This window comes from Rhinopithecus bieti, unplaced genomic scaffold (genome assembly GCF_001698545.2).
Source record: "Rhinopithecus bieti isolate Rb0 unplaced genomic scaffold, ASM169854v2 scaffold_2574, whole genome shotgun sequence".
Lineage (NCBI taxonomy): Eukaryota > Metazoa > Chordata > Mammalia > Primates > Cercopithecidae > Rhinopithecus > Rhinopithecus bieti.
This window is the reverse complement of record NW_016804493.1, coordinates 531,167-555,665: the sequence shown is the minus strand read 5'-3', so window position 1 is coordinate 555,665 and position 24,499 is coordinate 531,167. Positions and strand designations below refer to the sequence as shown.

Sequence of the window (24,499 nt, the reverse complement as noted above, 5' to 3'; positions counted from 1 at the left end):
GTCTTTGTGATATGTTCTGCAATTTCAGCTATTAAATAAATATGAATCCAACTTTATAATCAGCAACTAACAAGTTATATCAATTGTATGTAAGTGTGTAGAAAACTGTCTTCAGATTAGCACTAAAAGTTTGGATATAAGGTTAAAAAAAAAAAAGATTGACATCCCCAAACCCTCTCCAAAAACAACTCTCAGACTTGCTTTAAAAGATGCTGTTGGCCCAGCACGGTGGCTCAAGCCTGTAATCCCAGCACTTTGGGAGGCTGAGATGGGCGGATCACGAGGTCAGGAGATCGAGACCATCCTGGCTAACACGGTGAAACCCCGTCTCTACTAAAAAATACAAAAAATTAGCCGGGCGAGGTGGCAGGCGCCTGTAGTCCCAGCTACTTGGGAGGCTGAGGCAGGAGAATGGCATAAACCCAGGAGGCGGAGCTTGCAGTGAGCTGAGATCTGGCCACTGCACTTCAGCCTGGATGACAAAGTGAGACTCCGTCTCAAAAAAAAAAAAAAAAAAAGACGCTGTTAAAAAGTGATTTGAAATCCTCATAGTGGCCTTGGGTGAAATAAAGACGACAGACAGGGCCAGAGCCACTATGATTCTACCTGATTTACAAAGAAAAATTCCCAACAGATTTACTATGATGGGCCCTTTATGTATATTGTTAACACACATAACAAACTAATGAGGCAGATAGTGTTATCCTTTTTTTTTTTTTAACAAAAATATCAACAAATTTAGGAAGAATAAATAACTTGTCCTTGGTCACATGGGTCATTCGTAATAATACCAAGACCCTAGGTCTGTGTAAATTCAAGACCTATACTTTTCCTTTAAAATCACAGCTATCTAAATAATGCATATCCACTGCCAAAACATTTAATCTCCTTTTTCAAATTATTTTTTCAATTATTTCATTTATTGTGCTAGCCAGAAACTACAGTGGTAAATAAGACAAGGTCCTCACAGTCTAAGGCAGCATTTCTCAACCAAAGATCCTCATCTGAACCACAGAACACAAAATGATTTGAGTAATAACTCTTTTTCTCAATTTTCCCAAGGAAAACAATAATTAATAGCATTCTAGATGCACAGGACGAAGTTAGTTCTTTACATACAATGGATACCTTAGCATTAGGGCTTAATTCTTTCCCTCAATACTGGTTAAGAAAGGTTGCTGTAAGGGAAAAGAAGCACTAAATAATAAATTACAAGCATAACGTGTTTTATTATTGATAGTAAAATATAATTTGAAAAAGTGAGCATAGCTTACATCAACTTAGAATTCAGAAATAGTATATAATTGACACATACAATCATGAAGGTTAACAGTATGTTAAAGTGAGACTGAAAGCATATTCCCTGGTTCAAATACTGACTGGATGTCTATCACCATCACCTTGGCTTCTAAGCTTCATCTGTAAAATGGAGACCAAACAAACAAAAAACACCTACCTTTCAGGCTTTCAAACGACAAAGTTAATTCTCAAAATATTTAAATTAGATGTTGTATAAAAAAGACTCAGAATAGCCAAGTAGCCCTCAATAAATGTTAGCTACTAGTATTATTACAATTCACATACCTACTATTTACAAAGCACTATGTTAGGCACTGAGGGAAACAACAATGATTAAGATGGGAACTGTATCTCCAAAGAATTTCTGATGTAGTGTGAGATATGACATCCATGCCAACAGCCATGACCCAGGCAGAAAGGGAAAAGTATCATAGAGAGGTAAAAAAACAATGAAAGTCATACCCAATTTTCGAAGAATCCTTTTGCATTCATCCCTGCTGAGATCCAAAAGGGTTGGCCACACAACAGGCATTGCTGCTTCTGTTTGGTAGCCCCAAAGAGCTTGTCCTCCCTACCAGAACAAAATTTTAAAAAGTCAAATTACCAAAGTACCAAAGTACATTCAAGGGGCCACTCACCTGGAGATCCAGCCACAGGCTAAGAAGTAAACCAAAAAGACATTAATATTTTACAATGCTTTCTCACCACCACACTTTCCAACTTCTGACAAATCAAGAATTAAACCATTTGAACTATCACAGTGGAACAAACACAGGCTTTAGAGCCAGACATCTCTAGGTTTCTAGTCCCAACTTTTCAACTTACTGACTGAGCCTAAGCTTTACACATCTATAAAACAGAGGTAATACCACCCAGTTTGCTATGCGTATTAAAGAACACTATATGTAAAGTTCTTTCATAGTGGCTGGCATTTAATTTAATAAATAGGTAGTACTACCAACCTTGGGCAAGTTGACTCCTGTCAGCTTCCTCACTTATGAATTACATGAGATAAAATTTGTGAAGCTCCTAGCAAGTTAAAGAAACGTAATAAATAACTCTCTCCTCAAGTCTTAACAATGGAATATGAATCTTGATCCTGTAGTTACTGAACAACCATTTACCAAAAGTTTAGCTGCCAGGAACTTACTTAGAACTGGGAATTTTCTAGTGTAAAAGACAAAACGACACGGCGCTGGGGACTCGCGCAATACCTGCTTAGCACAGAGTACAGCCGCTGTAAAGTATTTGTTAAATGGGTAAGTGAATGGTTGACGCGACTGAGTAAAACGAATGAATGAATGAATGAATGAATGAGCCCACTGTCTAGCCTAGAAGTCAGACACAGAACCGAAATAACTGCTATATCCCGTTCCAGGCGCTGGGGCTGCTAACTCCAACTCTGTGTCCCGAGGTGAGCCCCCCTCCCCCTACTTCCCACAGTCCTCTCAGCTCAGAACCAACCCAAGGCAAGGAGAACTGGACTGCGCGCCCCAGCCGGCAGTATGACATAAAGAAAAGGGGTGGGGAGGAGGAAGAAGGGGCAGAGCCAAAGGAATCCGCTCCCTCCACAAGCCAGTCCCCGCCTCCCGACAGGATCTTGGAGGCGGTCGGAGGCTGCTAGAACCGAGCACCACGTCACGGCATCCCGGCGCGTCCCAGCCAGGGGACCCCACAGCGGGGCCGCAACGCACGGGAAACCCGGGCAGTAGTTGCCGGAGCCCGCTCGGGGAACCGGGATCTTGTAGGATCCTTCCCCACTCAAGTGTCAAGGAGGCAAGCCCGCCCCGCCCCCTCTCCAAACACGCACTCCCTCGCAGCACCACAACAAGAGCAGCCCGCCCAGGCTCCTCACCCGGGCCTCTCGGCGCCAGTCCCAATGTCAAGCCCACGACCCGAGCCCCTCGGGGCCAGTAGCTGTTGTCAGGGGTCCCGGCTGGCACCCACGCCTCACTCCCTCCCCAGCGGAGAGGACAACGGAGAGAGAGTAAGCCAGCGGACAGCCAACCAGACGACCTGGACTCACCGGGAGTCTCCCAGAGCTAGACCCCCGGAGTCCCAGCACCAGGCCTGCCAGAGTTCCCCTGAGTCCACCTCGGGGAGCCCCACGATCCCGTTAGGAAACAACGGAGGATGGGGCTGGGAGCCCCAAGCCGGGCTCCGAATGCTTGGCCCGGCGCTCCTCTACCCTGGCTGGCCTGCCAGCTCTTTCCAGGACCCTGCCTGAGAGTCACCCACCTGCCCGGCCTTTCGGGGCTCATCTAAAAGGCTCCTCCGCCAAGACTAGGGGACACCAGGAATTGGGTTTGTTTGCGGTGCCTCTGAAGGGGCAAGATGGCGACAGGTAACAGGGCGCAGGCGCAGCCGCGCGCGGCCCTTCGGGAGGTGTAGTTCGCCTTTCCCGCCTTTCGGAGAACAAACACCAAAAGGCTTCCATTCATCTTGTCCTTCTTTTCCTCCGCGTTATGAAAGAAAAGGACAGACATCGCGGAGGGTGCTGGGAGTTGTGGTCCGAATACAAACTCCAACCTCTTTCGCTTCGGGTTTGCTGTCGTACGCGCAAGGAAGGCCGGGATTGTAGTTCCCTTGGCTTCTCCTGCATACCCTCCTGTCTCTAGCTTCGCGCGCCTCTCCTGGGCTGCCTTCTCCCAGCCAATCGGCTGCCCTCTCTGCTACGTGTGGCGTCACACGTAGCGGCCAAGATGGCGCTCTCGGCTGTAGCAGGGTTTTTGCTGCGACCTTTACTGTAGCGAGGTTAGGGACGATGGGAGGGCAGCTTTGTTCATGAAGTGCCGTCGAGGATTAGGATCGAGTTTCTTCGATAGTAAGGGCAATTATTAGCGGCCTCTAGCCCCCCAGACGGCATCTTGAGGAGAGAGAATCCACGCTATGAGAACTAACATAGTGGACATCTCAGTTGTCCGCAGCCGATTTGCGGGTTACGGAGTTGCAAGTAGAGAAGAGGAAATCCGAGCTTTCTCGAGTTCGGTTTCCTCCACGTATGAAATGGGAATGGTAGTGATATCCCGTGCTATCTCTGTCAAGGCAAGAAGGAGAAGGAATTTATTTGAGGCCCTACGATGTGGTAGGTTCACCCTCTACCTTTGTTCTTATTTTATTTGTGGAAAAGGTCTTGTCGTTCCTATTTTACAGGTGAGAAAGGGGGCCCAACATATAGTTATTTGCGGCCATAAAACCGAAGCCAGTTGCCTGATAGTGAAGATTCAATGAAATCTTGTGATTGTCTTCCCTCTTTAAATTTGTTACTTTGGGTAATATCGGATCCGGTAGAAACTCTTCAGAAAGAGTTCTTGATATGCATTCTACAATTTCCAGACATAGTTTCCTTCTTAAAAAATTGGGTTAATACTACCCTATAGGGATCTTGTGAAGCACCACATAAACGTTGTAAGTTGTGAACCACTGTACAAACGTATGAGACTCTTCATGTTCTTGAGTGGAACTGCAGGTTAGGAAGAGAAGGTAAATAACAGCATTTAAGTTTTCTACTACTCTTTGCCCATTAGCTAAAAATACTCTCCGAAGTCTAGGAAAATCACTGTTGTTGAAACCCAACCTACACCTTCAGAAAATCGTAAAGTGGAACATATTAATCACCAGGCCCTTCCTCCACTGTCTCCCTGATCTTCCTATGCATCCAGCTGCTTAGGAACTCTTGGAAAGAAAGTAAGTGAAATCTTCATAGAGGATTTTTGTACTTTCATTTGAGCCTCGCAACATTTCAGTGCGACATGTACAATTAAGGTGTTTCATACTATGAATGAGAAAAACATAGATGTACCAAGAACTCACTAAATTTCACAGAGCTAGGAATTGGAAGAGAGCTAGGCTTTGTAATCCCAGGTCTTCTGACCTCCAGGTGTCCTTTCCTCTACAATGAATGTCTACTCCTCTACAGTGGAGTAGAAATTGAAAGACAAGGGGCTTAAACTGACCCTGACTTTAAGAAGTAGCATATGAGTGATGAATTATTATAGTCAATCCTTGTGCTTACTAAGTGCCACATACTGGTCTAAGCATTTTACATATTAATTCAGTCCTTAGAACAACTTTACGAGGTGGAAACTTTTATTATCTCTAATTACAAAGGAGGCAACTAAGGCCTAGGAAAGAAGTAAAATAGCTTGCCTAAAGTCACACATAAGTAAATGGTGGCTCACACCTGTAATCCCAGCACTTTGGGAGGCCGAGGCGAGTGGATCACTTGAGGTCAGGAGTTCAAGACCAGCCTGGCCAACATAGTGAAAGCCCACCTCTACTAAAAATACAAAAATTAGCTGGGCATGGTGGCATGTGCCTGTAATCCTAGCTACTCGGGAGACTGAGACAGGAGAATTGTTTGAACCAGGGAGGTGGAGGTTGCAGTGAGCCAAGATCACTCTACTGCATTCCAGCCTGGGCAACAGAGCAAGACTCCATCTTTAAAAAAAAAAAAAGGTAAAGCTGGGATTTAAACTTGATTAGGTTGGTTCTATAGCCTATGCTCTAGACCAGTGGTTCTAAACTTTAATATTCAATAGGAACCGCTTGAGGATCTTGTTAAAATGCAAATGTTGGTAGTATAGATAATAAGTAAGGCCTGGATCCTATAGTCCTAACAGGCCCCCAGGTGATGTTGATGGGGCTGGTCATTACATACTACAGTTCACATCTTCCCTTTTCTCCTAACCATATTTGTTTTGCAGCCAGAAACGACATTTCCCATGCTGCCTGTGACTGCTTTATAGTCCCAAATGTTGCCAACATGCTCTTCCCTAAGGATTAGACTCAAACTTTTTCCTCAAGAAGCTTATCCTGCCCCTGTCTTTCCCTCTAGGATAAAACAGATATCCCTGCCTCTGCTTCCCCACCGCTTACTGTACACCTTGTTACAGAGCTCAGAACACTGAATTATGGCCATTTATTTGAAAATCTTCCTGGCCGGGAGCAGTGGCTCATGCCTGTATTCCCAGTAGTTTGGGAGGCCGAGGTGGGTGGATCACTTGAGGTCAGGAGTTCAAGACCAGCTTGGCCAACATGGTGAAATCCCATCTATACTAAAAATAGAAAAAGTAGTCAGGCATGGTGGCATGCATCTGTGGTCCTAGCTACTCGGGAGGCTGAGGCAGGAAAATCACTTGAACCTAGGAGGTGGAGGTTGCAGTGAGCCAAGATTGTGCCACTGCACTCTAGCCTGGGTGACAGAGCAAGACCCTGTCTCAAAAAAAAAAAAAAGAAAATCTTCCTGACTGGACAACAAGCTCTTTGAGGTCAGGGACCAATCAGGTCTGTGTACTATAGAGTCTAGCATATAATAAGAATAATAGCTAATACTTATATAGAGCCTTCTGTATTCCAGATCATGTTATACACATTAACTTGTTTAATCCCTGATAAAGCCTTACAGATACAGTTTTATCCCCATTTTATGAATGAAGAAACTAAGGCATAGAGAGGTTAAATAGCTGGCCCAAGGTAACAAGCTTGTAAGTAACAGAGCCATGATTTTAAATAAAGGCACTTTCACTCCAGGAAATGTGTGGTAAATAAAATGAGAGCCACTCTACACTCAACCAAAGAAGAAAAACTAAGACTTACTATCCTATTAGACATGAGTATAACTACCTGTAGTCTGGCAAAATACATAGAAATCTGTTCCCCTGGCCAGGTGCAGTGCCTCACGCCTGTAATCCCAACACTTTGGGAGGCTGAGGCCGGCAGATCACCTGAGATCGAGAGTTCGAGACCAGCCTGACCAACATGGAGAAACCCCATCTCTACTAAAAGTATAAAATAAGCTGGGTGTGGTGGCACATGCCTGTAATCCCAGCTACTTGGGAGGCTGAGGCAGGAGAATAGCTTGAACCCAGGAGGCGGAGGTTGTGGTGAGCTGAGATTGTGCCATTGCACAACCTGGGCAACAAGAGCAAAACTCCATCTCAAAAAAATAAATAAAAATTTAAAAAAAAAACTGTTCCCCTTTGCTGGATTTACTTTCTTTCCTTTCTATCCTGGACCCCATTTTTATTTATTTCAAATTCAGTCTCAATCAGTACTTTCAAGTTTATTCAACCATCTCTGTCCTTCCGTCGACCCTGAAATAGTTCTCAACCTGTGATCAGTTTCCCATCTTTCCCCAAGTTTGATATAGCTGTTAGTCAACTCTTAGTGCATAAGAAATATTATCCCAAACTTTAGTGACTTAAGAATAATTTTTTAAAGTTTTATACAGTTTTTGCCGTTTGTATTGAAATCAAGAGTGGCTTAGCTGGGTGGTTCTGGCGTGGGTCTTCCAAGCAGTTGCAGCTATCTGACGACTGACTGGGGCTGGAGGATCAGCTTCCAAGGTACCTCACATTGGTTGGAAAGTCAGCAAGGAAAGAGGCCTCAGTTTCTCACTATGTAGACCTCCCTATAAGGCTACTTGAGCATCTTTGGGATATAATAACTGGCTTGCCCCAGAGCAAGTGATCCAAAAGAGTGTTACAGAAACTATAATGTTGCAATATGTATGCAGAGAGATTTAGATATAAAATCAGATTTTATATGTTTGTATAAATGTGTATAAAACTCACATACTATGAAGGTGAATTTGTACAAGCAGTAAAGCTAGAACAACTGGTGGGAATAAGTTGAAGTAATACTACGTAGCATTTATTACAGACCCATTATGAAAAGAACACCTTGCTTATTTAAACCTTATAACATTCCTATGACTTAGTAATTATTGTTCCATTTTACAGTTGAGGAAACCAAGCCCTAGAGAAAAATCATTTGTCCAAATACAAATATCACCAGAAGACTCTTCCCCCAAACACACAGGTGTTAAGGAGGTCTGGTTATCTATGATTCCATAACCATTGCTGTGGCCTAAATTATCTGTTTTGCTCATGAATCTCCAATTTGGGTAGGACTTAGTGGGGACAGTTAATCTCTATTCCTCTTGACATCCGCAAGGGAAATTTGAAGACTGAGGTCTGGGATCATATGAGGGCGCATTCATTCATAAGACCAGCAGTTGACATTGCTATTGTCTGGAATCAGTCACAGGCCCACCCAGGTTCAAGGAAAGGGGAAATAGATTTTATCTCTTGATAGAAGCATAGTAGCATCCTAGAACACCTATTACTGTGCTCATTTTTAGAAATATCAACTGCCATAGTCTGTCTTCTGTCCACAACAGTTCATGTCCCTCCCACTTGCAAATGCACTCATTCCTACCACCCAAAGTCTTTCCATTTTGGCAACATGCTTAGGCTTGAGATCCAGGATCTTGTCACCTAAATCAAGTCCAGATATGGGTTAGGTTTCTTAGGTGCAGTTGCTTTCAATGTAAAGACTCAGGAACTAAAGAGACAAGTTATCTTTTCCCCATGCATCCAACGTACAATGGTGGGACAGGTGTGGAAAAACCGCTGTAGACCTTAATCAGAAAGGGGGAATAAAGGAGGCATGCCAGGGCCACTGGTTCATAACAGTTCTGATGCTAGTTCCTTGATCAAGAATGATCTCTAGGAATGATTCTCCACAGCTCTTGACTCTACCCTCAAGCCCTAGGTTCTGCCCTCAGAGGCGTTCTTTATTTTCCATAAAATATAGCCAATGTTTGAGACCAAGTAATTATTTATTTATTGAGAGAGAGTCTCACTCTGTTGCCCAGGCTGGAGTGCAGTGGCACGATCTTGGCTCACTGCAACCTCCACCTTCTGGGTTCAAGCGATTCTGCTGCCTCAGCCTCCCGAGTAGTTGGGACCACAGGTGTGCATCACCATGCTTGGCTAATTGTTGTATTTTTAGTAGAGATGGGGTTTCACCATGTTGGCCAGGCTAATCTCCAACTCCTGACCTCATGATCTTCCCACCTCAGCCTCCCAAAGTGCTGGGAGTACAGGCATGAGTCACCACACCTGGCCATGTCATTATATCTTTTTTAGATGGATGAATATTAAATTTATTTATTTATTTATTTATTTTGAGATGGAGTCTCGCTGTTGTCACCCAGGCTGGAGTGCAATGGCGTGATCTCGGCTCACTGCAACCTCCGCCTCCCAGGTTCGAACAATTACCCTGCCTCAGCCTCCCGAGTAGCTGGGATTACAGGCTCGTGTCCCCGCATCCGCTTAGTTTTTGTATTTTTACTAGAGATGGGGTTTCACCATGTCGGCCAGGCTGGTCTTGAACTCCTGACCTCAGGTGATCCACCCGCCTTTGCCTCCCAAAGTACTGGGAGTACAAGCATAAGCCACTGTGCCCAGCCATGTCATGATACCTTTTTTAGATGGATGAATATTCAATTTAAAAAAACAAAATGATACATGTGCATAGAAGGAACTAAAGAAATAAAGGAATAAATAAATAAAGGAAAAAGATCAATCTGAAAACAAACTATATAGAACAGCATACCAGCTTCATACTAACATGGTAAAAGCAGAGGCTTTGGGTAACCAAAAAGTATGTTTTTTAAGCGTGAGAATAATTCTAAAGGCTAGCTATATCTTTTCTTCCTTCTAAAAATAATTTCAGTTAAAGAATTCACATATAAAGTTCATTTATCATCACCCACTGTGGGTGAAGCTCTGTCAGGCTCTGGAGAAACAAATTACTAAACATGATCCACTGCCCTTCACATACTCATAATCTAGTGGGGAAGACAGACACATACACAGATAATTGCCATATAATATGGTGTTCATGGTATTAGCAAGTTGTTTTTATTTTTTTTAATTTCTATTAATTTTTTTTTGTTTCGCTCTTGTCACCCAGGCTGGAGTAAAACGGCACGATCTCAGATCACTGCAACCTCCGCCTCCTGGGTTCAAGCAATTCTCCTTCCTCAGCCTCCTGAGTAGCTGGGATTAGAGGCGCATGCCACCACGCCCAGCAAATTTTTGTATTTTTAGTAGAGATGGGGTTTCACCATGTTGGCCAGGCTGGTCTTCAACTCCTGACCTCAGGTGATCCACCCGCCTCGGCCTCCCAAGGTGCTGGGATTACAGGCATGAGCCACTGCACCCAGCCGGTATTAGCAAGTTGTAGAAAAGAGTTCCTGTAATCCCAGCACTTTGGGAGGCCGAGGCAGGTGGATCACAAGGTCAGGAGATAGAGACCATCCTGGCTAACACAGTGAAACCCCGTCTCTACTAAAAATACAAAAAATTAGCCAGGCGTGGTGGCGGGCACCTGTAGTCCCAGCTACTCCGGAGGCTGAGGCAGGAGAATGGCGTGAACCCGGGAGGCGGAGCTTGCAGTGACTGGAGACCTCGCCACTGCACTCCAGCCTGGGCGACAGAGTGAGACTCCGTCTCTCAAAAAAAAAGAAAAGAGTTGAGGAGCCGTTAATTCTTTCTAGGAGCTAGTAAGGAAAAGTCACCAAGAAGACAACATTCAAGTAGGGCCTTAAAAGATAGAAGTTCAACAGACAAAGGAGGAAAGGCTATTCAAATCCAAGAAAGAAATAGCAATGGCCAGCTCACAGGCATAAACGTAAGAATTTTGAGAAATGCATACATTTCAGTTTAGCTAGGTGGGGATTTGGGGGTGGCCTCATTACCACTGGTTGGAGGTAAAAGTCCCAACTCTCCACTTGGCCTTGTCTGACCATCCCACCTGAGAAGGGGAGGGCACCTCTTTGCCACTAGGTACAGGTGAAATTCCGTGTTTTACATGTGGTGGGCTGACAAGGGTGAGAAGCAAGTATTAGGAGAGGGCCTTGTTACTGTCCACTGAGGATAAAAGTCTAAGCTTCCCCCTCTGTCTTCTCTGACATGAACCCAGAAATGGAGAAAGGCAGTTGGGTGGTCTCATTAGAACCTGGCCTTTGCTGGTGGGGTGGGGGTTGGGTTGTAGTTTTTTTCCCATGGTACTTACCTGGAGTAGAGACGTTATCATCTAAAAATGTTCTGTCTTGCAAAGCTGCTCCTTTCCCAGTCCTTTGACTAGACAGAGCAGGCTTTTCCAAGGGCTTTAAAAAAAAAAAAAAAAAAATGCTGTGCCCATCGGCATTTCTGGGTTGCCAGCTTTTCCAGTACCCCATCTGGGATATATAAGAGAAAACCCAGGGAACTTACTACTGAGTATTCCTTGGGTCCCAGGTCCTTAGGTGGTCTGCCTTCTTGTCACCTTTCAGATTCTTCTTATGTTTGTTTTATGTATAATGTTTTGCATATAGTGTCCAGGGTTTTTAGCTGTACCTAACTGAAGGAATAGGGAAAAGTAAATAGACTCTACCTTTCTGTAAGTGGTGGTCTGAGGTCAATTGATTTGTTACAAAGCTGCCAAGGCAATGCTCTGTGAAAGCCACCATTAAAAGAATGCAACAGTGGGCAACAGACTGGGAGAAAAATACTTGCAGAACACTTATCAAACATAAGACTTATATCTGAGTAAGAAAACAACCCCATTTAAAAACAGGCAAAAGACACTTCACCGAAGAGAATATATAGATGGCAAATAAGCACAAGAAAACATGCTGAACATGATTAGCCATTAGAGAAATGCAAAGTAAAATCACAATGTCAGAGCTGGGTGCAGAGGCTGTCTCCAGATGCTGAGACAGGAGAATCACTTAAGCCAAGGATTTCAAGGCTGTAGTGTGCCGTGCTTGTGCCTATGAATAGCCACTGCACTCCACCCTGGGCAATATGGTGAGACCCCGCCTCTTAAATCAAATAAAATCATGATACAATACCACTATCCACCTAACAGAATGGCTGAAATAAAATACACTGACAACACCAACTCCTGGTGAGGATGCAGAGCAACTGGAACTCTCATACATGACTAATAGGAATGCAAAATAGTATGGCCACTCTAGAAAGCAGTTTGGCATTTTCTTATAAACTTTCAAGCAGTTACCGTATGACTTAGCAATAATATTCGTACACATTTTGCCTAGAGAAATGAAAAAGTTCACATAAAAACATACATGAGTGTTTAGAACAGCTCTGTTCATGTTCACCAAAAACTGGAAATAACCAGATGTCTTTCAGCGGGTAAACAAGCAAACTGTGGTACATTTATGCAATGGAATACTACTGAGCAATTAAAAAAAGAGGTAAGAAACACACAAGAAATTGGGTGATTCTCAAAGGCATTATTCTGAGTAAAAGAAGCCAATATCCAAAGGTTACATATATATGATTCCATTTATATGACATTCTCCAAAAGGTACATATATCACAACAGCATACAGATAAATGACTGCCAAGGGTTTGGAGTTGGGGTAGGGTGATGGAACTGTTCTGTATTTTGATTGTAGTGGTAGTTATAAAAACTTCGTTAAAGGCCGGGCGCGGTGGCTCAAGCCTGTAATCCCAGCACTTTGGGAGGCCGAGACGGGCGGATCACGAGGTCAGGAGATCAAGACCATCCTGGCTAACACAGTGAAACCCCGTCTCTACTAAAAACTACAAAAAAAACTAGCCTGGCGAGGCGGCGGCGCCTGTAGTCCCAGCTACTCGGGAGGCTGAGGCAGGAGAATGGCGTGAACCCGGGAGGCGGAGCTTGCAGTGAGCGGAGATCGCGCCAACTGCACTCCAGCCTGGGCAACAGAGCTGACTCTGTCTCAAAAAAAAAAGAAAAAAGAAAAAGAAAAAATTCTATACCATAAAAAGTAGTGATGCTGTATGTAGTATTTTAGAATTTATTTACTATTTTTATTTATATTGCTAAGAGTCATCGGTATTGTCACATGTTGCTGTGGTTCATTTGTTCTAACCGTTGTTTTTTCCATTGCGTGAATTTATCCATTTTTTCAGCCATTCTCCCGTTGATGAACATTTTGTTGTTTTTGTTCATGTGAACAGTTTGCTCTGAATATTCTTGTTCATGCCTCCTATTGAAATTATGAATTTCTCTAAGTCATTTGAACCCAAGAGTGAAATTGTTGGGTCAACTTTTCTCCTAAAGTTAAATATTCATGTGCTCAACTTTAGGAGAAAATGCCAGGCCATTTTCAAATGTTAGACATAATACTTGACACTGTGAGAATGAGAATAAGAGTGTAATAGTGGAAGCATGGAGATCAATATTTGGGATGCTCCCACTGCACTCTGCCCTTTATCCAAGAGACTTGGCCCAAATTCCCTCTTTTTTGAAGCCTCCCCTCTTCCCACACCAGCCACGGTGAGTTTTCCTCCTGTAGGTTCCCAAGGCACCTGTTTCATGCAACACTTTAGGTAACTATCAGACTATATTGAGATAATAATTACTTCTAGCAGGTAGGGAGCTTCTAGAAGGCATAGGCCAAGAGTCTTTGTATTCTCCATGCCTAGGACCTACACGGACACAATAAATATTTCAGTAAATGAACGTTCTTCATCAAATCTATACCCTCACTTTCCCAGTATCAGATAATGAATGAAATATATTCTTTCTTTAATAATATAGAATATAATTGCTTGTTTCCATGGTAGTTGCCAATGCCAAAGCTCCTTGAAGGAAGGAACTATACCCCTTTTTTATTATATCCAGCCTTTAATATAGTGCTTGGCAAATTGTAGATGCTTGAAAAGTGTATTGAATGTTTAATAAATTGAACCTTGCAGCATTTTAAGAGTGTTGATTCACAGCCTGGGCAACATAGTGAGACTCCATCTCTACAAAAACATTTTTTAAAAATTACCCAGGTGTGGTGGCATGTACCCGTAGTCCTAGCTACTTGGGACTGAGGCAGAAGGATTGCTTCAGCCCAGAAATTTGAGGTTACAGTGAGCCATGATCATGCCAATGCACTCCAGCCTAGGCAACAAAGTGAGACCCTGTCTAAAAAAAAAAATAAAATGTTTATTCTGAATGTCAGTTACCATGGTCTAATGCTGGAGATAAAATGTAGAAGATTTAGCTACTAATAAATATGCCCTGATGACCATAGAATGTATTCATGCATGTGGCTTAAAAAACAAAAATAAAATAATTCTTGGATATCAAAGGGTGAGATTTCATTTATATTATATAAAGTTCAAAAGCAGTTGAAAATAATCTATAGTGATGGAGGTCTGAATAGTAAGTGCCTTTGGGGAGTTACCACTAGAGCATGTGGGAGCCTACTAGGATGCTATCAATGTTCTACATTTTGATCTGGGTAGGGGCTATATGTACAGATATTGCATATGTAAAAGTTTATTAGACTATACAAAAATGATTTATGTGCTTTACATGGATTGTATCTCAATAAAAGTAAAAAGCACTGTAATGGTGGATTCATGGCATTATACATTCGTCATAACCCATAGAATGGACAACACGCAGAATGAACCCTGGTGTAAATGATGGACTTTCAGTGAGTGATGATATGTCAGTGTAAGTTTATTGATTGTAGCAAACATACCACTTTGGTGCAGGATGTTGATAGTGAGGGAGGCTGTGCATGTATGGAGATGGGATATATACAGCCTCCTCAATTTTGCTGTGAACTTAAAATTTCTCTAAAAAATAAAGTTGATTAATTTTTTAAAAATTAAAACAGGGCAGGCATGGTGGCTCATGCCTGTAATCTCAGCAGTTTGGGAGGCTGAGGCAGGAGGATCACCCGAGCCCAGGAATCCAAGACCAGCCTGGGCAACATGACAAAACCCTGTCTCTATCCACATTTGGTGGCATGCACTCATGGTCCCAGCTACTTAGGAAGCTAAGGCAGAAGGATCACTTGAGCCCAGGAGGTGGAGGCTGAAATGAGACATCCGTGTTTATGCCACTGCACTCCAGCCTCAAAAAAAAAAAAAAGAGAGAGAGAGAGAAAAGAAAACAATAAAACCATCTATACCAATTAGGCTTTGTTTTTCTTTTGGTGACAAATGATGAATGAATGAATGAAAGGGTTTAAGAAACAATGGATTAGCTGGACATGGTGATGTGCACTTCTAGTCCTAGCTACTCAGGAGGCTACAGCAGGAGGATGGCTTGAGCCCAGGAATTTGAGCTTACAGTGAGCTATGTTGTGTTTAGATGACAGAGTGAGACCCTGTCTCTTAAAAAAACAGAAAGAAAATGTTTGTTGTTCACTAACTGAAAAGTTCTGGGGTAGTTGTGGCTTCAGGCATTACTGAATCTAGGGATTCAAACAGAGCTAGTCTTAGTATCTCCTCACCTCTGAGCTCTGCCTTCTGTGTTCGCTTCATACTCAGGTTCCATCTGTTGGTTCCCAGCAGCCCCAGTTTTACATCATGCACCCTGCTTACAGCCTTAGCAGAAAAGAGCACCTACCATCTCATGAATGGTCTTACCAAAATCTCCTTGCTCTGTTGCTATGGGCTCCATCTGGGTCACATGCCCATCCCTGAACTGTAGACAGGAGCATGTAATGCCCTGATCTGCCAGATCTGAACCACATGTTACTCTGGGGAGAGAGGAAGCAATGTGGGTAAAGTCAGTTATTCCCAAAGGACATGGAGTGAGTGTGAAGGTGGGCTTGGTTTCCCTTAGGAAAACTGGGGTACTGCTGTCAGAGGAAGGTGAAAGAATGCTGCAGAGCAAAATCACAGTCGCTCACTGAAATACACCATGGAAATATATAATAAGAGTCGCTCAAATGTTCATACCCTTCTATGGGGCTCAGAACACACTACCCCAAAATAGGGCATTTTGGCATATTGAATATTTAAGCTGAAGGAGTTTGAGAAAATGACTGATGCAGGAAGATCTCTCTGACCTCCTCCTGCCCTTCTCCCTGAAGCAGGTCTTAGGACCCTCTTAGCACTTGTGAGAGGTGCTATCCCTAACATCCTTTTCTCCAAGATGGAGGGACACCAAGAAGAATCTGAACAAACAGGCCTTGCTAAGTCTCCCCCAGTTTATTAACCTTAGCTTATATCCCCTTCGTCCTATCATACTTTTCCAGTACTTTCTACTCTTCATCAAACCTAGCATGAAAACGCTTAGGTTTAACTATTTATTTGGGTCTTTATTTCCTTATGATGGTTCCTATATCATGTAAAACTTACATTAAATAGATTTGGATGCTTTTCTTTTGTTAATCTGTTTTTTGTTACCAGGACTTCAGAGCTTAGAAGGGTAGAAGGAAAAGATATTATCCTCTGCTGTACTTTGCTATAGGATTCCTATTGGTGGGAATAACCCAAAATATAGAAAGAGTTATATTTACAGGGATTTGAATTTCAGTGCTATCAAAAACTTGAAGACAACCTAATTAACTTGCAATAGAAGAGTATTTACCTATCCCAAGCATCTACTCAGTATGGAGTCATTTTAAATTAACATTACAAATAATTGACATCAAGGAAAATGCTTATGATATGCATATGCATGTGAAAAGCATATGAAAAGCATATGGATGTGAATATAAAAACAAAATGGAAGAGGCCGGTGTAGTGACTCACACCTGTAATCCCAGCACTTTGGGAGGCCGAGGCAGGTGGATCATGAGGTCAGGAGTTCGAGACCAGCCTGACCAACATGGTGAAACCCCGTCTCTACTAAAAATACAAAAATTAGCTGGGTGTGGTGGCGTGTACCTGTAATCCCAGCTACTCAGGAGGCTGAGGAAGGAGAATTGCTTGAACCAGGGAAGCAGAGGTTACAGTGAGCTGAGATTGTGCCACTGCACTCCAGCCTTCGTGACAGAGTGAGACTGTCTCAAAAAAAAAAAAAAAGGAAGTAAATATGTCCAAACATTAGCATATTAGGGTAGTGGAGCTATGGATTATTCTTTTTTCTTTTCTCTATTTCCAAGTTTCCTTTTAGGTATTTATATTATCATTATAATGTCATAATGTGTTTTGTGAAACTCTATCTTATTAAGAATATTTCATTCTCCTAAATATGGAGTAGAGCCAAAACAAAGAAACCGTGACATCAGCCAACTAATGATTCTGGCTAAGGATATAGAACCTCAGAGTTAGAAGAAACCTCAGAGATATTCCACTTTAACTGCCTCATCTTACATAAGAGACGTCTGAGACCTGGAAAGGTGAGGTAATTTGTTCTAAGTCATGCAGGAACCAGGAAGCAGGTCTCCTAATTTTCAGGCTAGTATTTCTTCCATTGATTGAGCCAGTCAATTAAGTTTTAGAATTTTGTGAGATTGCTTTCCTGAAAATGCATCCTCAAGTTCAAGTTGATATCCATTCTTTCATTACTAATTCAGATTAAACCAGCTATTATTGCTTTTCTTGGGAAAGTGATGTTTTAGAAATAGTATTTAAAACTAATATCATGGCCTTTTAGGTCCTTCTCCTTCACATCCTTGCACATGTTTCTTTATAAGCAATTTACTGAATAAATGCAGAGGAAGCCCAGATCTGACTAAATTAAGTGGACCAATGTAAAGTCTCTTCACTTTTTGGGGTATCAGCTTCCTCATTTATTCAAAGAATGAGCACCAGGCCCCATTCCATGCTAGGCCCTGGAGATATGAAGATGAATAAGGAACAACCTTTAGGCCAGGCAAGGTGGCTCACACCTGTAATCCCAACACTTTGGCTGGCTGAGACAGGAGGGTTGCTTGAGCTCAAGAGTTCCAAGACCAGCCTGGGCAACATAGTGAGACCCTGTCTCTACAAAAAAATTAAAAATTGAGGCCAGGCGCAGTGGCTCATGCCTGTAATCTCAGCACTTTGCGAGGCCCAGGCAGGTGGATCACCTGAGGTCAGGAATTTGAGACCAGCCTGGCCAACATGGTGAAACCCCATCTCTCCTAATAATAATAAAAAAACATAGCTGGGCATGGGGGCACATGCCTGTAGTCCCAGCTACTTGGGAGGCTGAGGCAGGAGAATCACTGGAACCTGGGAGGTGGAGGTTGCGGTGAGCTGAGACCGCACCACTGGACTCCTGCCTGGGCAACAAAGCAAGACCGTCTCAAAATACACACACACACACACACACACACACACACACACACACACACATATATATATAAAAGCATCTAGGCATGGTGGCACACACCTGTAGTCCTAGCTACTCAGGAGGCAGAGGCTGGAGGATCACTTGAGCCTGGAAGGTCAAGGCTGCAGTGAGCTGTGATTGTACCACTGCACTCCAGCCTGGGTGCCAGAGCAAGACCCTGTCTATAAAAAAGACTAAAAAGGTATAACCTTTATTCTCCTGGAGCTCATAGTTGAGTGGGGAAGATGGGATGGGAAGATAGACATGCAGATAGCTGTATACATTATAGAAGAAGGTAATAACACAGGATGTTCCTAAAGGTGCTGTGCTATGAGACTAGGGGAATAAAAAGAAGGATTATTTCCATCACAAAAGGCTTCATAGCAGAGGTGGCATTTGAGCTAGACCTCATAAAGTGAACAGCATTTTACTAGGCAGAGTAGTGAGGAGAGAGTATCAAAGATAGCAAGGCAGAGGAAATAGGAAAAACAAAGGCATGAAGACATAAAAAAAAAAGTACACATAGAATGGGGATCTCGAAAAGCAAGATAAAGGATGTTAGACTCTTAGTGGTCCTCAACTGGGAGTACTTGTCAGAATAACTTGCAGAGCTCTATTAAATTTTAGAAGATTGTGATATACATCCTTGAATAAAAACCTTACATGGCCACTGAAATCTTATCTATGCCCTAGAACTTTTTGGATCTATGCTTACCATAGTACCACCACACTTAGTAACACAAGTTATTACCATTTAATCCATGTTGGAACCCAAGTGACAAAAACAATGCCTGTACTCTGGATGGTGAATTGACACTGATGAATGGCTTGATCATCAGAAAACCAAAGAGGATTGCAAATGAAAATAGAAATAAAGACATAGTCTCACACACTGAGTTTTCCCCAGTTCATTTTTTGGGGAAAAAAAAAAAGCCCTCTTTTTAAAGGTTCACCCAAGTGTTAAGATGCCTCAGGTGAGGAGTTGATGATAGTCAGTAATTATGCAAGGTGAAATTCAAGATATTTTATAAAGATGGAAATAATAACCCTGTCAGAAATGGAAATCAGCTATCATGGGGTATGGGGCTATAAATCCAAATATAATATCCAACTTGTCTTCACCTCAGAGAGTTTCCAGCTGTTGATGACGTTCTGCTGTGATTTGCCAGAGATGAAGTGCATTTTTAATAAAACTCTGCTCCAGCCAGCTAAGTGAAAGGCTTGGAGCCATGCTCTCTTTCAAGAAGTGTTGAGCACTTGTGAAGTCTGCAGAGAAATGGTAGAAGGTGTCCACTTTCTTGTCAGTTCCAATTAAGATCTTTTCTTTGCAACCCCAGAGTTGAGCATTATTTTCTAAGCGAGCTAATGGAAGATCAAGTCAGGTCTTTCTCGGGTTGAAAGGACACTTGTTGAGATGCTATGGGCTTTAAACTTACCGCTCCAAGTCCAGTAGTTCAAATTCAAGCCTTGCTGAAGGCAGAGATAATAAAGGAACACACGCTTATGGAGAGCCCAGGGAGTATATATGTGTCAAGAAATAATTATGGGAAGGAAATGGTCCAAATAATCCTTGAATATGTGCATAAACACGCGCGCGCGCGCACACACACACACACACACACCCTGTGCTGAAACATACAAGGCAACCAGTAGTAATGGCAGTTATCTCACCAGATCATAATTAGATTGGAGACTCCTTGGGAGCAAGGACTGAGGCTTTTTGAGCTCTGAATTCCCCAGCAGTGTTGAACTGATGATTGCCCTGTTGAATTTGAGAAGACAGTGGTATGGGCATGTGGCAGTGTCTTCCCACAGTCCCACTAGACTGCCTACAATCCTTCAAATAAGCCTTGCTACCTTCACACCCTGCCCTGTGGCTGTACCCCTCTGATTACTCCTCTGCCAAGCACCTTCTTACACCTCTGTGGCTTTCAAAGTCTGTCAAATTCCTTCTTGTTCTTCATAATCCATCTCACTGTCTTTTGAAAATGATTCTCCAAGCACAAGGGGGAGCAGAAAATGTTCTTGGAAGTCAGAGAAATCTAGATTTGAATCCCAATTCTATCTCTTTCAAGTTCTTAAACAAATTACATTACCTCTTTGTGCCTCAGTTTCTTCCAGGTGGGTCATGGGGAAAATTTATTTATTTATTTATTTATTTATTTATTTATTTATTTATGAGATGGGGTTTTGCTGTATTGCCCAGGCTGGTCTCAAACGCCTGAGCTCAAGCAATCCACCCACCTCGGCCTCCCAAAGTGCTGGGATTACAGGTGTGAGTCACTGCACCTGGCCAGTTTTAGAGAAGATTTAATGTGATAAAATATGTAAACTACCTAGCTCAGTGACTGGCACAGGATAGATTATCAGTGCATGATTGTTAGGCTTATTCACCTTCCTCTGTGAAACCTCAGTGCTTAGTAACTGTTAGTTTCCTCTGCCTATACATCCTTTAACATCTCTCTTAGGTTTCTTCGCCTACTCTACCACCCCTGTATCAGCTATTGCCCCCTCCTCTTTTCCATAATACCTTGTTTATGCCTCTTTTCTAGCACTATATGCTGACTTGTGCTGTAACTCATTGTGTTACCCTCCTGGGTAGCTGAAAACACCTCAAGGCACTATCTCCAGCAACTAGCAGAGGGACTAGTTTAGGACAGACATTCCGTAAATGGTTTTCTAATTGAAATATAACATTTAATCCAGCTTTCCAGAAGATAAAGTGAGCATGTAACATGTCTTCTCCCAGCAAGTGCTGAATGGTCTAAGTAGCAAAGAGAAAGTTTCCTAGCAATTAAGTGTTTCAGAGTTGATTGCTGTCCATCCAGCCCAAGTAAGCAGAGCCTCAATTTCCAGATGTTTTTGTTTCTTCCACTTCCAGCCTAGCCAGGCCAGAGGAGCATTCCCATAAGGGTAACCCAATATGTGCTTTTTGATGATCTGATTAGAGTGTGAAATACTTTCTTTGGAGTAAATGCACAAGAGTGAGGTTTTTCTCTGTTTTGTAACGGACTGAAGGTGACGGAGTGAGAAAAATCGAAGCCAGAGGAAAATCTATCATACCCCAAGAGATGAAGAGCACATAAAGCCAACACAACAGATATTGTCCTGGGTCAAAACTTCAAAGCCTGGGCCATAAATGACTATACACCTTGAAGTGACCATAGGAAAAGAAACAGAAGCAAAAGCAAAAGTTTCCTAGAAGCTGTTCTTTGCAGTGATACCTGTACCACTGAAGAACCAAAAGCAACCTGAACATCAATCAACTGAACAAATATTTTCTGAACTACTAAATGCAGGGCACTGGAGTTACAGATATGTTGGTGAAGCTAGACTTCTGACCTTAGTCCATTGTTCTGTCTATTCGATTACCTTCTTTTTTGTTTTCTTTCTTTCTTCTTTTCCTTTCCTTTTCTCTCTTTCCTTTTCTCTCCTTTGTTTCTTTCTTTTTCTTTTCTTTCTTTCCTTCCTTCCTTCTTTTCTTTCTTTCTTCCTCTCTCTCTTTCTTTCCCTCCTTCCTTCCCTCCCTCCCTCCCTCCCTCCCTCCCTTCTCTCTCTCTCTCTCTCTCTTTCTTTCTTTCTTTCTTTCTTTCTTTCTTTCTTTCTTTCTTTCTTTCCTTCTTTCTTTCTTGACAGGGTCTTGCTGTGTCACCCAGGCTACAGTGCAGTGGCACCATCTCAGCTCACTACAACCTTCACCTCCTAGGCCAAGCGATCTTCCCACCTTAGCCTCCCCAGTAGCAGGATTACAGGTGCACACCACCATGCCTGGCTAATTTTTGTATTTTTTGTAGAGGCAGGATTTCATCATGTTGCCCAGGCTGGTCTTGAACTTCTGTACTCAAGCGATCTGCCCACCTCAGCCTCCCAAAGTGTTGGGATTACAGGTGTGGGCCACCACATCCAGGCTTCAGTTATTTGTTTCACTCAGTGTTCATCTAAGGAAACAGAACTACTATGAAGTAATGCGTAAGGAATTTGTTATAGGAATTCAAACGAATACAGTTGTGGGTGCAGCTGGGAAAGTGCCACTCTGAACTTGGAGGGAGGCAGGGATTGATGGAGTCACTGAAGAAGTCAATCCTAGCAGCCAAACACACTCAGAGGTTGTAAAGGGGCTGAAGAAGAGGAGCTGATGGAGACATCTACAGAAGGCTGTGGGTCCATTGCAAATGTCTGGTGCTAGGTTTGGAGCTACTATTGGTCAACAGGGTCAGCAGTCAGGAAGAGCTGGATATGGAGTGGAGGAGAGTGAACCTGCTGATGCCTCCTCACCTTTTGCTGTAATGAATCCCCATGATCTTCAGAGAACAGTGGCTGCTGATTCACTTTTGCCTCCCAGATCTCAAGCAACCATCACTGTTTTGTTTTGTTTGTTTTGTTTTTTTAGACGGAATCTTGCTCTGTCGCCCAGGCTGGAGTGCAATGGCATGATCTTGACTCACTGCAACCTCCACCTCCCGGGTTCAAGCAATTCTTCTGCCTCAGGCTCCCAAGTAGCTGGGATTACAGGCACCCGCCACCATGCCCAGCTACTTTTGTTTTTTTTTGAGATGAGTCTAGCTCTGGTCCCGGGCGCTGGAGTGCAGTGGCCGGATCTCAGCTCACTGCAAGCTCCGCCCCCGGGTTTACGTCATCTCCAGGCCTCGGCCTCCGAGTAGCTGGGACTACCAGGCGCCCGCCACCTCGCCCGGCTCGTTTCGTATTTTTTAGTAGAGAACGGTTTCATCACCGGTTAGCCATGATGGCTCGAATCTCCTGACCTCGTGATCCCTCCTCGGCCTCCCAAAGGTGCTGGGATTACAGGCTTGAGCCACCCCGCCCGGCCCCTACTTTTGTATTTTAATAGAGATGGGGTTTCACCATGTTGGCCAGGCTGGTCTTGAACTCCTGACCTTGTGATCCGCCCACCTCAGCCTCCTACAGTGCTGGGATTACAAGAGTGAGTCACCAGGCCCAGCCGCAACTATCACTCTTAACCGACTTTAACCTAGAACCATACAGTTGCATTTTAACCAATCTGACACACATAAATTTTCTCCGTAACCATAAAGTGATTTCTGTCTTCTCCCAGTTTCCTAAAGTGGGAAAAAATTGGACTTATAAGTCTAACAGTGCTAGGCTCTAATTCTGGGCCTGCACCTCTGTAGCTGTCTGACCTCAGGGAAATGACCATTTCTGTGCCTTAATGAATCTGGAGCCCTTCCTCGGTGCTATCATAGTCCCCATGTGCTGCTTTCTGTTGTGTATATATTTATTTTATTCTCATTATCTATTTATGTGTCCATTTCCTCCATTAGACCTTAAGCTCAAGCACATGGGTCATATCTGATTCCTCTCTATATTTATGATGCCTGACAGTGTCTGGCACAGAGTAGATGCCCAATATATGTTTGCTGAGAAAATTAGTCCTTGAAACAGAGAAACTCATCAAATTATCAAGCTGGTAGCAGAACCCAGTACTAACATATTAAGGCAGTGAGACCCACCTCTGTGTCTGTCACACTCTCAGCACCCTGAAAAATCAGGCCCCAGACACCCTCACCTCATCCACAGCTTATATCTTAAACCATTCACCACATTTCACTTTCAAACCTGTTTTAATTATCCTGATTCCTGAATCCTGAGCTTGACCTCTGTTTATGACCTGCTATCACCTCTTAGACCTTCAAATGTTCAGGATATCTTATTTGAATTTTCATTTTTCCCATCTGGTTAAATACGTTCACTTTCTTGGCATATTTCTCACCCCAAACCCTAGGTTCTCAGGTCAGAGACTATGAAAGTCCCTGCCCTCAGGGAGTACTCAGACTGGTGAACAACAGACAAGGCGACCAGCAATTCCAGGATGGTGTGGTAAGAGATCTGGTTGAAATAAGTTTAGGGTACTATGGAAGCATAGAAAGAATGAAGAGCACCTAAACTTAGAAAGAGAAGGGTAGTTGTCAAAAGAAAGTGTGGATTGATCTGAGTAATGAGAAACTGCATAGGAGATTCCCAGGCAGAGAAAGGGAGAATATGCGTTGCAGACAGAGACCAGCAATGCAGAGGTATGAAGACAGGAGAGATCAGGATGTGGGCACCACAGGTGGGTTGGTGTGGTGAGAGGAGTGTGAACGTGCAGTTGAGAAGTGGAGGGAGATGAACAAATGTCAGGCAACGGATGGCTTGAGTTCTAAGCTAATGAACTTAGACCTGACCCTGTAGGACAGAGATGGTAAATTATCAGGATTTGGCCCAGAGATCCTCCTTTGTTCGCCCCACATACTTTTTTTACATTTGCTTTCCCAGTATTTTAAAACTGGAAAATTTTACATAAAATTCTGAGTTTCCAGCTTCTGTGGAAAAATCAGGTGAT

General features: G+C 43.1%; 1 protein-coding gene across 10 annotated transcripts in view; it reads right to left on the bottom strand.

The window, feature by feature from the left end:
* The window catches only part of EMSY (EMSY transcriptional repressor, BRCA2 interacting), a 109,407-nt gene extending 105,600 nt beyond the window's left edge, over window positions 1–3,807 (bottom strand). For 3 of the 10 annotated variants that reach the window (XM_017868642.1, XM_017868644.1, XM_017868641.1), the window contains exons 1-2: window positions 3,538–3,801; window positions 1,762–1,870 (exon numbers count right to left, since the gene is read on the bottom strand). In XM_017868642.1, the coding sequence (XP_017724131.1) occupies window positions 1,762–1,831 (70 nt within the window). In that variant the 5' untranslated portion in view covers window positions 1,832–1,870; window positions 3,538–3,801. Of the gene's footprint in view, window positions 1–1,761; window positions 1,871–3,537 lie in introns of all 10 variants that reach the window. The other 7 variants (XM_017868649.1, XM_017868645.1, XM_017868647.1 and 4 more) reach the window with 4 other exon arrangements.
* Window positions 3,808–24,499: the final 20,692 nt, after the last annotated feature.